The sequence below is a fragment of the Podarcis erhardii genome (genome assembly GCF_964252035.2).
Source record: "Podarcis erhardii genome assembly, chromosome: 13".
Taxonomy (NCBI): Eukaryota; Metazoa; Chordata; class Lepidosauria; order Squamata; family Lacertidae; genus Podarcis; species Podarcis erhardii.
The window spans coordinates 13,659,232-13,670,739 of record NC_138502.1 but is presented as its reverse complement, the minus strand read 5'-3'; the positions used below and the strand labels follow the sequence as shown (position 1 = coordinate 13,670,739).

The following is an 11,508-nucleotide window of genomic DNA, read 5'->3' as shown; positions in this document are numbered from 1 at the left end:
CAATCTGCTCCAAATGTATACTTTATCTTTATGAATGCTGTTTTTATTGTGTTATGTTCTTTGACCGTAATAAATTATCTATCTACCTCCCTTCCCCCAAAAAGAAAGTAGCGTCTGTCTGCATGTTTCCTTTTAAAAAGGCTGATTAAGATAGGGAACTTGAGTACAGTGTTTGGGCTGGGTGGGTTAAGTGACTCTCTCCTCCATTACAAAATGGTGGAAAGGAATTGGCTCACAGCGCTTTGGAGTTGAGGGTTCAGTTTGTCCTTTGCAGAAGAAGGCAGGGGCTTTTTTTCTTTCATGCTTTAGCATGACCTGAAAGTTCAGAAAACCTGCACATATGATAAAAGGTGCCTTCCTTCACTTTCGCTTGAGGCGCCACGGAAGATGGCTGACAATACCATCACTTCAGCTTCCACGAGGTAATTAGAGGCTGAGATGGGAGTAATCAGCCTCCCAAATACTTCCCGGTGTAAAGGAAGATGCAGTCTCATCCGCGGATGCCCAATAAACCACCCCCAAGTTCGTAAAGAAGGAGGGGGTGGGGGCACTGGATGGAAAGCCCCCGAGGCAGTTCGGACTATACGATATGTATTTGTATAATTTGGAATATTTAATGTGATTGGATTGGATTGTTAAAATGGAAAATTTAATTAAAAAAAAATATATTTTTTAAAAAAGATAAAAGGTGCCTTCTTTTTCTTAACACTTCCATCATAAATTATCATTCGTGTGGTAAATCTTTGCTAGTTTTACCGGGGTTAAGTACCATCTATACATCATTTTCATAATGTTTTCTTCTAATACAGTACATGCAGTAAACTTAACCCCTTTCTTCCACAACGTTTCCCAATCTTCCAACATTATATTGTGTCCAACATCTCTTGCCCAATCTATCATCACAGATTTGACTCGTTCATTGTTTGTATGTCACTCCAACAATAAATTGTACATTTTGGATAGATTTTTAACATTGGTATCTAACAACTCCGTTTCTAATTTGGTTTTTTCCATTGCAAAACCATTTTTTAAATGAAGTTTATACAGCTCATTGATCTGATAATATTGTAACCAACCATCTAATTTATCTTTTATTTTATCAAATGATCTTAGTTTAAATCCTTCATTATCTTCCAACAATAAATCAGCATATTTCAACCATTTAGTCTCCATATTTAACTTTTTCTGGGCCTTTGCTTCCATTGATGAAAGCCACCTGAGTGTTCTCCTTTCTAGGAGATCTTTATATCTTATCCAAACATTATATAAAGATTTTCTAATTACATGATTTTTAAAACCTTTGTGGGCCTTTATCTTGTCATACCATAAATATGCATGCCAACCAAATACATTGTCCAGTCCCTCCAAATCTAAAACATCAACATTGTCTAATTGAATCCATTCCTTAATCCAGCAGAAAGCTGCAGCTTCAAAATATATCTTCAAGTCTAGCAGGGAAAACCCCCGTTTTTCTTTTGAGTCTGTAAGTAATTTATATTTAATTCTGGGTTTTTTCCCCCTGCCAGATAAATTTAGACAATGCTTTCTGCCATTCTTTGAAACATTTAATATTAACAATAATTGGTAAAGCTTGAAATAGAAACAGCATCTTTGGCAATACAGTCATCTTAACCACCAAAATTCGGCCCATTGATGACAATTTTAAATTTGAAGAAATCTCAAGATCTCTCTTAATTTCGTTCCATAATTTCTCATAATTATCCTTATATAAATTCAAAATTTTCACCAATAAATTCACACCCAAATATTTCACTTTCTTCACAAAAACAAGGCTTGTCTTTTCTTGAAGGGTTTTTCTCTCCTCATCCTTATCTAAATTTTTTTTCAACACTTTGGTTTTGCTATTATTTAGCTTAAATCCTGCTACTTGCCCGAACTCCTGAATCACCTCCAGTGCTTTTACTGCACTGGAGTCTGGATCTTGTAAAGTTAACACCAAATCATCAGCAAAGGCTTCTAACTTATATTGTTTAGATACTACTGTTATACCTTTAACTTCTTCCTCCTTCCTCAACACCAACAAGGTCCTCTCCTTCGCCAGGCCAGGTAAACCTGCATGTGTCCTGATTGTCACAGGAGTTGAGTCTACCCTGGCAGCAGATCTCTTGGCTGCACATGCCTTCATATGCAAAGCCTATTGATAGCAATCAGATACACAGATGCCACCTCCTAGGGGGGCCTCTTCCCCCAAGTTAATGGGCATTACCATTCAAATGGTGTGTGTGTGTGTGTGTGTGTGTACAGCATCATGTACTTGATTATGCAGGGAGGGGCTTTACCTGCCCCTCCCCCAATGTTTTATTGAAGTTGGCACCTCTGACTTGAGTAAAGAGTTAATATTACTCCTTAAAGCGTTACAAATACCTTCAACACCCTTAGGATATACAGAACAACAAATGCCTCAGTCCTTTGGACTTGGGGTTCGGGTTGTCCTATGCAGAAGGCAGAGTCTTATTCCGCTCCTGTTTCAGCACTGCAAATATTTAACAACAGGCCTGTAATAAGTTCAGAAAGCTTGCAGGCCTTCCCAGACCCTCTGGAACACCAGAAGCTCCCATCTAATATCTAAATTGGTCCATCCAGTTAGTCCAGCATTGAACCTGGGGCCTTCTGCATGCAAAGCATGTGGCCTGCCTCTCAGCCAATGGGCCATTGATTTTGGATATAATATTGAATTAGAAGCATGGCATGAATTATGGAATGTTAACATGAAATTTACGGCTTGTACGGCATTGAAGGAGAACTTATGGAAAATGATTTCTAGGCGGCATCTTATGCCAGTAAAATTGGCACAGATGTACAGAATGAGAAACAGGAAATGTTGGAAATGTGGAGAGGCGGAGGGAGACCTCTACCACATGTGGTAGACCTATGGTAAAGTGAAGGGTTTCTGGGAATTAATTTACAATGAACTTAAAAAAATCTTTGTGCACACTTTTCCAAAAAAGCCCGAAACCTTTCTACTGGGATTGATGGGGAAGGAATTTTTTTAAAAAGATAAAAATCTTTTTCTGTATGCCACGACAGCAGCAAGAACTATGTTGGCTCAGAACTGGAAAACAGATGTAATACCTACCATTATGGAATGGCAGGTTAAGATGTTGACTTATGCAGAACTGGCCAGATTATCAGGAAAATTACGAGATCAGGATGAACAGAAGTTTCAAGAAAGTTGGAGCAAATATTTGGTGTATACAAGAGACAATTGTAAAACCCTAAAGACACTGTCAGGGTTAGAATAACTCTAACAGCGTATGGTAAAAATAAAGCTAAACAAACAGAATATGTGATGTTAGAAAATATATGATACTTACCGAAGGGGTGGAGGGAAGTCCAAAGCTCGGCAGAGCTAAAGATAAGTATGTGATTTATCTGTATAATGAATGTATGTTTAATGGAAAAACAATAAAAATTTATTGGAAGGAAAGCCAACAACACCTGGAAGGCAGCAGATTCCCTATCCCTGCCTTATCTACTGTAACAATGCCAAGAAAGTTGTGGGGCTTCGAGGAAAAGAGCTGAGCTTCTGCTCCAAATGCCCTATTTGAAAGGGACCCAGTATTGTAGGAGCTTGCTGCCTTCTTGGCATGTCTCAAAAGTGACCTTGTTTGCTCTTCCCAGGCTGTGGATGAGCATGAAGCAAATTGCCATTCACAGAGAATAGAGAAACCCCCTGGGACCCTGAAAAGTCTGAAGATTGGCACTCACGTCTTTGTGCAGACCTTAGACGACGTCACAATCTGGCCTGAGGTGAGACACAAAGATGATGAAATATTCTGTCAATGCAGAGCCAAGCAGTGAGGCATGAGAATGGGAAGGAACGAAAGCAGGACCCCTGCTCACCCTTTAATTTGCCTCTCTTGGGATCATGGGTGGGGCTAAGCCACATTCACACTTACAGAGGTTTCCCGCTTTCCTGCAGGAAGTGAAGTTTCAATACCTGGATGCTGAGAAGCTGCAGTAGTACGTGGAGCTGTCTACTGAACAAATGCAAGAGAAGTTCATCTTCACGCTGCTGGTGGAGAAGCACACAAATAAAAGCATCTGGAAGGCCCATGTGAAACGAGGTGCGTTTTGACCGAGGGAAGATCACAAGGTTGGACTGTAGGTTGGGAGGCAGGATGGCAAAGGGCATCTCAGTCATATTGCCTCTTTCCTGTTCTCTTGCAGAAGAGTTAGATCCAGGTCAGATGAATTCCTCTATTCTACGCCCAGTACAAGGTAAGCAAGTTTTATTTCCCTGTAGTTATATCCCACCTCCCTCCCAAGGGGGCACAGAGCAACTGGTGATACAGCGCTACACACATGGCAGAATAATAATAAAAAGTAACATTTGTAATGTCATGGAAGAGCCTTCCTAGACAAGCTGACCTGGCTTCATCATGTTCTTTGGTGCCAGATCAAGATCTTAAAAACACCTAGGTTGTTAAAGTTTGGCTGAACTCAGCTATCTAGACATGCCAGAAGAGTCCAGTGTATGGGCTCCCAATAACTCATCTCTCATCGTCATCAATTTCTTATAGTTCCTGCTTGCTTCATTCATATCCTCTCTGTCTCTCTTTTCCAGGTGGCTGTGGCTACTCACTGCCCCATACACCATCCCAGAGAACTGACTCAGGCCGTGATGCAGAAGGCAGGTAGGGATTAACCCTTTCTCTTGAAGGAGATGGGAAAATATATTAATTCCTGTGACCTGTGTGAACTGTGTGTGTGTGTGTGTGAGAGAGAGAGAGAGAGAATTAACAAGAGGAAAATTGCTGGGTACCTAGATTAAAAAGCTGGGGCTGAACACACACTCCACTAGGAGAGAGCCCCAGTTGCAAAGTAAAGACCAATAATAATAATATACAGTGGTACCTCGGGTTACATATGCTTCAGGTTACAGACGCTTCAGGTTGCAGACTCCGCTAACCCAGAAATACCTTGGGTTAAGAACTTTGCTTCAGGATGAGAACAGAAATTGTGTGGTGGCGGTGCGGCGGCAGCAGGAGGCCCCATTAGCTAAAGTGGTGCTTCAGGTTAAAAACAGTTTCAGGTTAAGAACAGACCTCCAGAACGAATTAAATTCTTAACCCGAGGTATCACTGTATTACTTTTACCCCACCTATCTGGCTGGGTTGCCCCAGCCACTCCAGCAAAACATAACAGGCACGATGGAGCGGGCCTTTAACAGCAGAGCTGATGAAGGGAATTCTGCTTCTCAGCTCTCCCAGTGCTAGAATGGTCAGGCAGCAGTATAACGTTGAAATACAGGTCATTTGACCTCCTTTATCCCATTTTGGCTCCATGTAGCAGCCAACCTCTTCCCCTCAGTGTCATTCCTAGTTGTAGAAGTTGGCAGTATCTTCTAATGATCTGCCTCATTCCCAGGTCCATTTGCTGAGCTTCTCTTGTTTTGTGTCTGCTTTTCCCTGCTGCTGGCGGTGGCTTTGCAGGGCAATGGAGAAGACCATCGCAGCCTGCCTGATGTCCACGCTGGAGAACTTGCGGGAGGACGAACTCAAGAGATTCAAGCTCAAGCTCAACAGGTTCCCCCTCAGGGAGGGCTATGACAACATCCCCCTTGGGACACTGGAGAAGGCAGATGTGGTGGACTTAAGCCACCACCTTCTGAGTTTCTACCCGGAAGATGATGCTGTGCAGGTGACGGCCGAGGTCCTCAGAGCCATCAACTGCAGAAACGAGGCACAGAGGCTCCTTGCCCTCACCGGGAAGGAGTAAGGAAAAAGGAATGCCGTCTCGTGGAACTCACCATGAGTTAAAGGGAAAGGACTGTCATTTTCCTCAGCCCTCTGCAAATGGAGGGAGATTGATTCTGATCCTCTTTTCATGGGAGTCATGAGGGTGGAAGTGGTAGTTTAAAAAGCATGCAGAATCTTGTTCAGTTATGTATCTGCGTTTGCAAAGCACAGGAAATTTAGCTTGCTAGGCCTTTTAAATATCCCAGTATTAGGCACTGACAATGTGCTCTCCCATCTCTACCCCTCTGGCAATGAATTGGACCACATAGAATCATAGAATCATAGAACTGTCATGTTGCACAAGTTTTAAAAGGTTTACTACTTCCATAATACAAGGTCTTAGTCATAGATCTGAGCGCCACAGCAAAAGCAATGCAGGTAGACAAATTAACCAAGTACAAAATTACAAAGTCAGTTCCAAAATGGAGTCTGGGTTCAGGAAGGAGCTCAGACACGTGTTCTCTGATCTATGTTCCACAAAGGAGAGAGAGAGAGAGAGAGAGAGAGAGAGAGAGAGAGGACCAGGAAGAAAGCTTTTGTTACAGAAAAATCTAGGTGCAAGGCTGCTCAGTCACCCAGCTTGTCTCTCAGGAGGAGAGGGGGAGTGACCTCATAGAGCCTTCTCTAGCAATTAAGAAACTGTGAGGTTTTTAAGCCCTCCATTCAAAATGCTGGGCTGCAAAAATCTTCCACAATGCCTCCATTGTTGTCTCCATTTTTTTGTCCCTGCAGCCAGAAACCCTTTCTATACCAACATGTCTAAATACAACAATTGTAACCTTGGGGGGTTCAGTTTGTATGATGCTCGAGCCCCGTGTAATTCCTGGGGTCCTGGATCCAGCGAGGATTAAAATGTAATGGAGGATTCAATTCCATTGCTGAACTAGTCAGGCATGTGATAGAACTGGCCATGGCTCCCACCTATGGACCATCATTCTTAGTATAACAAAAGAAGTGATGGTGCCTTCTGGGCAAATGGATTGGGCTGGCATGCAGCAGCAACATTTTTGATGATGTCACACATACAGATTAATGTATTTTTAACTGCCGCTATATCTGAATTGTCTCTGTTATACCTAACTGTGATTCAATGTATTCCTGTTGTGTTTTATGATTTTCCTGATACTGTAAGTGAGCCAGAACTGGTCTGTGACTGTACTAATAAAAGTCATTCATTCACCTTCTGAGGCCCTCCTTTACCTGCCTCCTCCTCAAGAGGTCCGGAGAGTGGCAAAACGAGAATGCTCTCCTCTGGAAGTTCACCTGGAGCCTTCATAATACACCTTTAGGTGCCAAGCAGAAACGTTCCTTTTTAACCAGGCCTTTGGTTGATTTTGATGCACATAGAGATGTATAAGCTTGAAATGTGGGGTTTTTTTGGGTGGGGTCGTTATTGTGGAGATATCGATCTGCGAAGCTCGATCGATTAGCCGTGACCCTGATTGTTTTACGATCTCAATCAGCCGTTTACAGCGTCCAGCCGCTTCCTTCTAGCTGCGCAACAACTCCTGCTGTCTCTTCAGTCACGGCTTAGCAGAGTAGACACAGTGGTAAACTGTCACTTGCTCCAGACAAACTTTCACACTACAGGTTTGTCTATTTACAGCTCTTTATTGCAACATTTCTTAGAGAAATAGTCCATCACTGCTTGCAGCCATGGCAAACATGTCTGTCTCTCAAGACACACAGAGAGAACTGAAAGTACAGGAACAAGCTCCTCCTAGCTTCGAAAACTGACGTCAGAAAGTGACGCACACCTCAGAACACTTAACCAGTTAAGTTCTGAACTCTAACACCCCCTCTTGCGTTGCTTTCTGACAAGACCTGTGAAACATCTTCAGCAACACCCTGTGAGAGCAATCCCTTCCCCAATGCCTCGCGCCCTCCCTTGGCGTTCCTGTCAGGCATCTGTGGAACAACCTCACATCTCTCAGATTCGCACTGTGCGAAACTTACCCACGCACCTGTGGCCTGATACCTCTCAGGTGGAATACCCTTCGTTGTGCGACTGGACCGCCTGGGCACAAACTCAGGTGTTTCCTCTGACTCACCGTCACCAGCAGGTGTGTCCTCAGCATCACAGGATTCCCCCTCTGACTTAAAGCGTCTTCGAATCCTTTCCATTACACTAACAGGAGAACTAGGCTCACTCTTGGGCTCTCTTTTAACAACTTGTGGAGACGCCCCATCCTGCTCCTGACCCTGGTCAGTGACCTGATCGTCATCAGCAGACTCAGCCTCTCCTTCCTCCTCATCAGAACCTTCCTGCTCTGAATCAGAAAGACATTCTGAAAGAACATCACGCTTAACAGGAGTCTTTGACCTTTTATCCTGCTCATAGAACTCAGCGTGTTTACTGATCAACACTTTACTCTGATCACCTGATGGATATGCAAACCTCCATGCACAAGCTTCTGGCTCATACCCACAGAAGATCATTTTCCGGAACTTGGCTCCATCTGGCCCTTGCAAAGCCTTAGGCACCGGCACAGATGACATTACACCAAACTGCCTCAGAAAATGGATCTGGGGTTTCCTGCCATGCAACAAACAATACGGTGTGTCACCTATCAGTGAATTGTAGGTACGATTCCAGGTGAAGCTTACATACCTTACCGCCTCCAACCAAAACCTTGGAGGTAACCCAGAGTCTGCAAGCATCACCTGTGCAGCCTTGACCAGAGCTCCACTCCTCAGCTCTGCCACCCCCCTCTGATTGGATGAAGTAACTGTGTGACGTATTTCTTTCTTGTGAAAGAACTTCTGCAAAGCAGACCCAGTGTACTTAGCATTTCTGTCACTGATGACCGCTTGCACCCTGGTGGAGAACCTTAGTTCCACCCCCTCAATCCAGCTTCTGATCAGCTGTGCTGCATCTTCCTTGGATTTGAGACCGTGGGTCCAGGTGTTCTGCGTAAAATCATCTTGCATCGTCAGCAGAAACCTGGCCCCTCCCAGACTTGGTTCCTTTATGGGACCCAACAGATCTATGTGAACCAGTTCAAAAGGTTTTGTGGTTACCCTCTCCACTTGTGGGTAACTGCACCTTTTTTTCTTTACCTGTCTGCACATGTCACAATTAATGGCACGTCCACAATTTTTAATCTTACATCCTTTGGCAATCTCGGGTAACGTCTGCAAATCCTCTATAGGACTATGAATTGTCCTTTTATGCCATACACAAGCACATTGAACATGAGTGGGAACTGTAGCACGCAGAGCCTGTGCTTTCTCAACCTTCCCCTCACCCCCCAGAGACGTTTTAAGAATGAAAAGATCATTCTGTCCCTTTTTCACTTCAACAAGGCGTCTCCCTTCTCTGGAGATTGTGCAGACATCATCCTGGAAACAAACCTGAACCCCTTTTTTTAACAAATAAGGCACAGATAACAAACAGTGATGCACCCCTGGGACGATGCAAAACTCCATCTGTTCCTGCAAAACAGAAATATATGCATTAGCAACATTGGTTATTTTTCCCTTTTGTCCATTTGCGAACTTAACAGTCTGTCCCTCTGGAACTGCCGTGCACTTCCACATCTCGACTGCAGGGGTCTCTGGAACCATGTTGCGGTTAGCTGCTGAGTCTATAACAAAGCAAAGCGAGTTTTCCACACAGCTGTCTTCAAACAAAGCCATGCTAGCAGTTACTTGATAAGACTCTTCCTGTTGTTTACCACGTCCGCCGGACTCAATCCCACACCTGCCTGCCTTTGCAGGCTGGTTGCCATGGAAACCCGCCTGGTTCCCATGGGAAGTGACCTTGCCACCATCCTGCCTCGGCTCTCTGCTCCGGTGGGGGCAATTGCGACGCAGATATTGAACTCCAGTGGAAAAACACTGCCCGGGGCTCCTTTCTGCCGGCCTTGCCTTCCGTCTTCCGGAACAGCTCCTCTTGCCAGCCTCGCCCCCTCTGAAGCTCCTCTCCGCTCCAGCACTCCCAGTGGAAAGTTTTTTAAACTTGCCTTTGGAATTCTTTGCCCCCCGATCTGCTCACCAGCGCTCCTTGAGGCTGTTTGATGAACAGGGGCTACTTCTCCAGCTTCTCCAGGGCTCTGGCCTCCTGCTGAAGTTTCACACAAACTTCTCAGCACATCCCAGGCAGCCCTCGCTGATTTTATGCCCTCCAAGTAGGGTTTCAGCGATGCGTGTACACATGCTCTCAGCATATCGAGCTCTCTTTGCATTCTCTGCTGGCCATCTGCAGGCAACACAGCCTCACAGCCTGCAACGTCTGTCAGGGGTAGTGGCTCTTTCTGGCTTACATCCCAAAGCCCAGTAACCAAGAACCAACCACGCACTCTTCTGCTCCAAGTTGCCCAACTTTTTAAAGTGAGCTTTTCAAGCGGAATGTCCTCAAGGACCTGGCTGTCTGCCATTCTCTTCCCGTTCTTCCAAGGGGCCCCAAAGCTGTACTCACTGATCACCAGCTCTTCCTTCCGTGGAGAAACAATTTCCAGCTGCTCTCAGCTTCCAGCTCTGTCTCTTAGCAGCTCTCTTGCCTCTCAGAAGCAGGCAAAAACACAGAACGCAGACCTCCGAGTCAGGCCCCCGCCTCCGGCCAGCTTCCCTGCCTCAGAACGCAGACTTCAAAGCATTCTGGCAGCTCCAGCGACAGCTTTACGAGCGGTTAATTGGTCTCCATAACCTGTGGAGATATCGATCTGCGAAGCTCGATCGATTAGCCGTGACCGCTGATTGTTTTACGATCTCAATCAGCCGTTTACAGCGTCCAGCCACTTCCTTCTAGCTGCGCAACAACTCCTGCTGTCTCTTCAGTCACGGCTTAGCAGAGTAGACACAGCGGTAAAGCTGTCACTTGCTCCAGACAAACTTACACAGTACAGGTTTGTCTATTTACAGCTCTTTATTGCAACATTTCTTAGAGAAATAGTCCATCACTGCTTGCAGCCATGGCAAACATGTCTGTCTCTCAAGACACACAGAGAGAACTGAAAGTACAGGAACAAGCTCCTCCTAGCTTCGAAAACTGACGTCAGAAAGTGACGCACACCTCAGAACACTTAACCAGTTAAGTTCTGAACTCTAACAGTTATTGGGTTGTTGTTTTTATTATATATTTTGTGGTTTTATTTTTATTTTTAAAAACAAGCAGAGCTTGAATCATAGCTGTCAACTTTCAGATTTGAAAATAAGGGACCAGCAGCCTCACCTGTCCCGGGGACAGTATCTAACAATCCAGGATAGCAGCAGAAAGCAGGGCTGGAATAAGGGAATTTCCCATAAAAAAAGGGAAGGTTGACAGCTATGGCTTGAATCTTGGGAAGACTGAGGTACTGTGAATGAATAGCTCCTGCGCCTGACAAGTTGGCCTGCTGCCTACCCGGGATGGGGTTGCACTCCTGCTGAAGGAGCAGGCTCACAGTTTGGAGGTGCTTCTCCATCCAGCTCTGTCACTGGAGGCTCAGGTAGCCTCAGTGGCTGGAAATGCCTTCTACCAACTGTGGCTGGTTCAACAGCTAAAGCCGTTTCTGGACTGGAGAAACTTTGCCACAGAAGTTCAGGCATTGATTACAGTGGTACCTCTGGTTTCGTACTTCATTCGTTCCAGAGGTCTGTTCTTAACCTGAAACTGTTCTTAACCTGAAGCACCACTTTAGCTAATGGGGCCTCCCACTGCTGCTGCGCCACCGGAGCACAATTTCTGTTCTCATCCTGAAGCAAAGTTCTTAACCCGAGGTACTATTTCTGGGTTAGGGGAGTCTGTAACCTGAAGCGTATTTAA

The 11,508-nt window shown here is 44.8% G+C and overlaps 1 protein-coding gene and 1 long non-coding RNA gene across 3 annotated transcripts in view; both read left to right on the top strand.

Annotated features, from left to right (window-relative positions):
- LOC309326538 overlaps window positions 1-6,941 on the top strand; it is a 99,123-nt gene extending 92,182 nt beyond the window's left edge. Inside the window, exon 2 of the long non-coding RNA XR_014150326.1 lies at window positions 6,409-6,941. This is a non-coding gene — a long non-coding RNA (uncharacterized lncRNA). The remainder of the gene's footprint in view (window positions 1-6,408) is intronic.
- On the top strand, window positions 2,671-6,023 carry LOC309326508 (pyrin domain-containing protein 1-like). Of its 2 annotated transcripts, none has more exons than XM_081835326.1 (5): window positions 2,671-3,771; window positions 3,944-4,088; window positions 4,192-4,206; window positions 4,589-4,658; window positions 5,457-6,023. In XM_081835326.1, the coding sequence occupies exons 2-5, from the start codon at window positions 4,010-4,012 to the stop codon at window positions 5,740-5,742; spliced, it is 450 nt and encodes a 149-aa protein (XP_081691452.1). In that variant the 5' UTR covers window positions 2,671-3,771; window positions 3,944-4,009; the 3' UTR covers window positions 5,743-6,023. The 2 variants fall into 2 exon arrangements, with proteins under 2 accessions (XP_081691452.1, XP_081691451.1); XM_081835325.1 differs by having other exon boundaries at window positions 4,192-4,242.
- Window positions 6,942-11,508: the final 4,567 nt, after the last annotated feature.

Coding starts and splice junctions, on each gene's coding strand:
- LOC309326508 (XM_081835325.1), top strand. CDS start 4,010: ATGCAAGAGAAGTTCATCTTCACGCTGCTGGTGGAGAAGCACACAAAT. Junction 4,243..4,588: donor TATTCTACGCCCAGTACAAG/GTAAGCAAGTTT, acceptor TCTCTTTTCCAG/GTGGCTGTGGCTACTCACTG. Junction 4,659..5,456: donor GGCCGTGATGCAGAAGGCAG/GTAGGGATTAAC, acceptor GTGGCTTTGCAG/GGCAATGGAGAAGACCATCG.